The sequence below is a fragment of the Bison bison genome, unplaced genomic scaffold (assembly GCF_000754665.1).
Source record: "Bison bison bison isolate TAMUID 2011002044 unplaced genomic scaffold, Bison_UMD1.0 scf7180017864089, whole genome shotgun sequence".
In the NCBI taxonomy this organism is placed as follows: Eukaryota; Metazoa; Chordata; class Mammalia; order Artiodactyla; family Bovidae; genus Bison; species Bison bison.
The window spans coordinates 681055-682640 of NW_011494661.1; the positions used below are offsets into that span (position 1 = coordinate 681055).

General features: G+C 54.0%; 1 protein-coding gene across 1 annotated transcript in view; it reads left to right on the forward strand.

The window, feature by feature from the left end:
- LOC104987250 (potassium channel subfamily K member 4-like) overlaps positions 1–1586 on the forward strand; it is a 9882-nt gene that overhangs the window by 7118 nt on the left and 1178 nt on the right. The window contains exons 9-10 of the mRNA XM_010838092.1: positions 17–353; positions 1353–1476. Coding sequence (XP_010836394.1) covers positions 17–353; positions 1353–1476 — 461 coding nt within the window. The remainder of the gene's footprint in view (positions 1–16; positions 354–1352; positions 1477–1586) is intronic.

Sequence of the window (1586 nt, forward strand, 5' to 3'; positions counted from 1 at the left end):
TGTGTGTGGCCCACAGGCGTCGGCCAAGTCTTCGAGCCACCATGGCTCGGGCAGGTCGAGCCTGCAGGACATCCGGAACATGTGGACCACGGCTACTCTGTCTCAGCCGAAGCTGAATGTGCAGCTGCCCACGGTCCGCGAGGACTCGGAACTGGAGGACGTTAGCGTAAGCGGTAAGACTCTCTGGTCCTACGACCAGAAGGCTGGCCACGACGCAGAGGGTGGCTGGGAAGCATCCGACGGCGGAGAGGACAAGGACAGCTTCAAGCCAGAAGAGCCAGAGGAGCTGGAGCTTGGCGGCGATAGCTCCCAGGGAAGCCGTTTAGAGGAGGACGATTCCAAGACCGACAACGGTGTGTGGCCTCACCGGGCTGTGGGCGCCCGAGCTGGGGGGCTGGCCAGAGCCTCAATTTCTATTGCCGTAAAATGGGGGGAAACAGTAGAACCTAAGTTTCTAGGATTCCCTGGAAGGGGCGCCCCACGCTAACCTTTCTCGCTTTAAAGCAACCAGACATTCTAGGAACGCCCCCTACCGGGCAGGCGTCGCACAAGGTCCTGGGGCCATAGAGACGGGCAGGAAAATACGCAAAGGCGTGGAGTGTTTTCCATGGAATCACCGAATAGTTGAAAGGAGGGAGTTAATGCCTTTTCTGTGGATTTGAGCTATTTGAGGGAGTGCCTACCTTTTATTCATTGTCACTGGTTACAGTTGTTATACTGTTTACTTCCAGTGAAAGTGAAAGTGAAGTCGCTCAACCGTGTCCAACTCTGCCACCCCATGGATTGTAGCCTACCAGGCTCCTCTGTCCATGGGATTTTCCAGGCAATAGTACTGGAGTAGATTGCCATTTCCTTCTCCAGGAATTTGCCATTTCCTTTACTTCCAGTAGTAAATACTATTTACCAGGCTGTTTGGGGCATGCCCTTCTCCCTGCCACCTCTGCTCTCCAGGCCTTCGTCAGGGAATTGGAGCAGACAACAATATGCTATTTATTGAGCACTTGCTGTTGTGCCAAGCACTCAGCTTCCCTTGCATGATCGCCTTTAAATTTCACAACCTCTATAAGGGGGCCAGTCTTATTATCCCATTGTACAGATGAAGAAATTGAGGGTCAGAAAGTCAGTCACTGGCCTTAAGTCTCACAAAGCGGGGTAGTCCGAACTGTCATCTCGGAGGGTGGGACAACAAAGCCCAGGTTTGTAAACCACTGTCCCATACTGTTTCCCACTCAAGTAGTATCTGGAGCTGGTCTCTGGAGCCCCCTAACCCTCAACCTACCCCTACATCTTCTCTGCTCCAGGGAAGCCCGAGCAGTCTACAAATGACAAATCCCTCTTTTCTCTTCTCCCAGAAAAGCCTTCCTCTGTGTCATCGCTCAATATCTCGAGGCACACACCCCATCGAGCCTACTGGGTGGAACAGCAGAGCAGGGTTGGAGGCACCAAGGAGACTGGGAGTATAGTGGGGGGTGGAGGGTGAGCAAGTTGGGGGTGGGAGGGTGGGGGTGCTTTGTAGGGTGGAGGGGCAGGCAGGTCAATTGGGGGTCTTGGAACTGGAGGGCAAAGTTGGGGCATTTCAGCTGTGG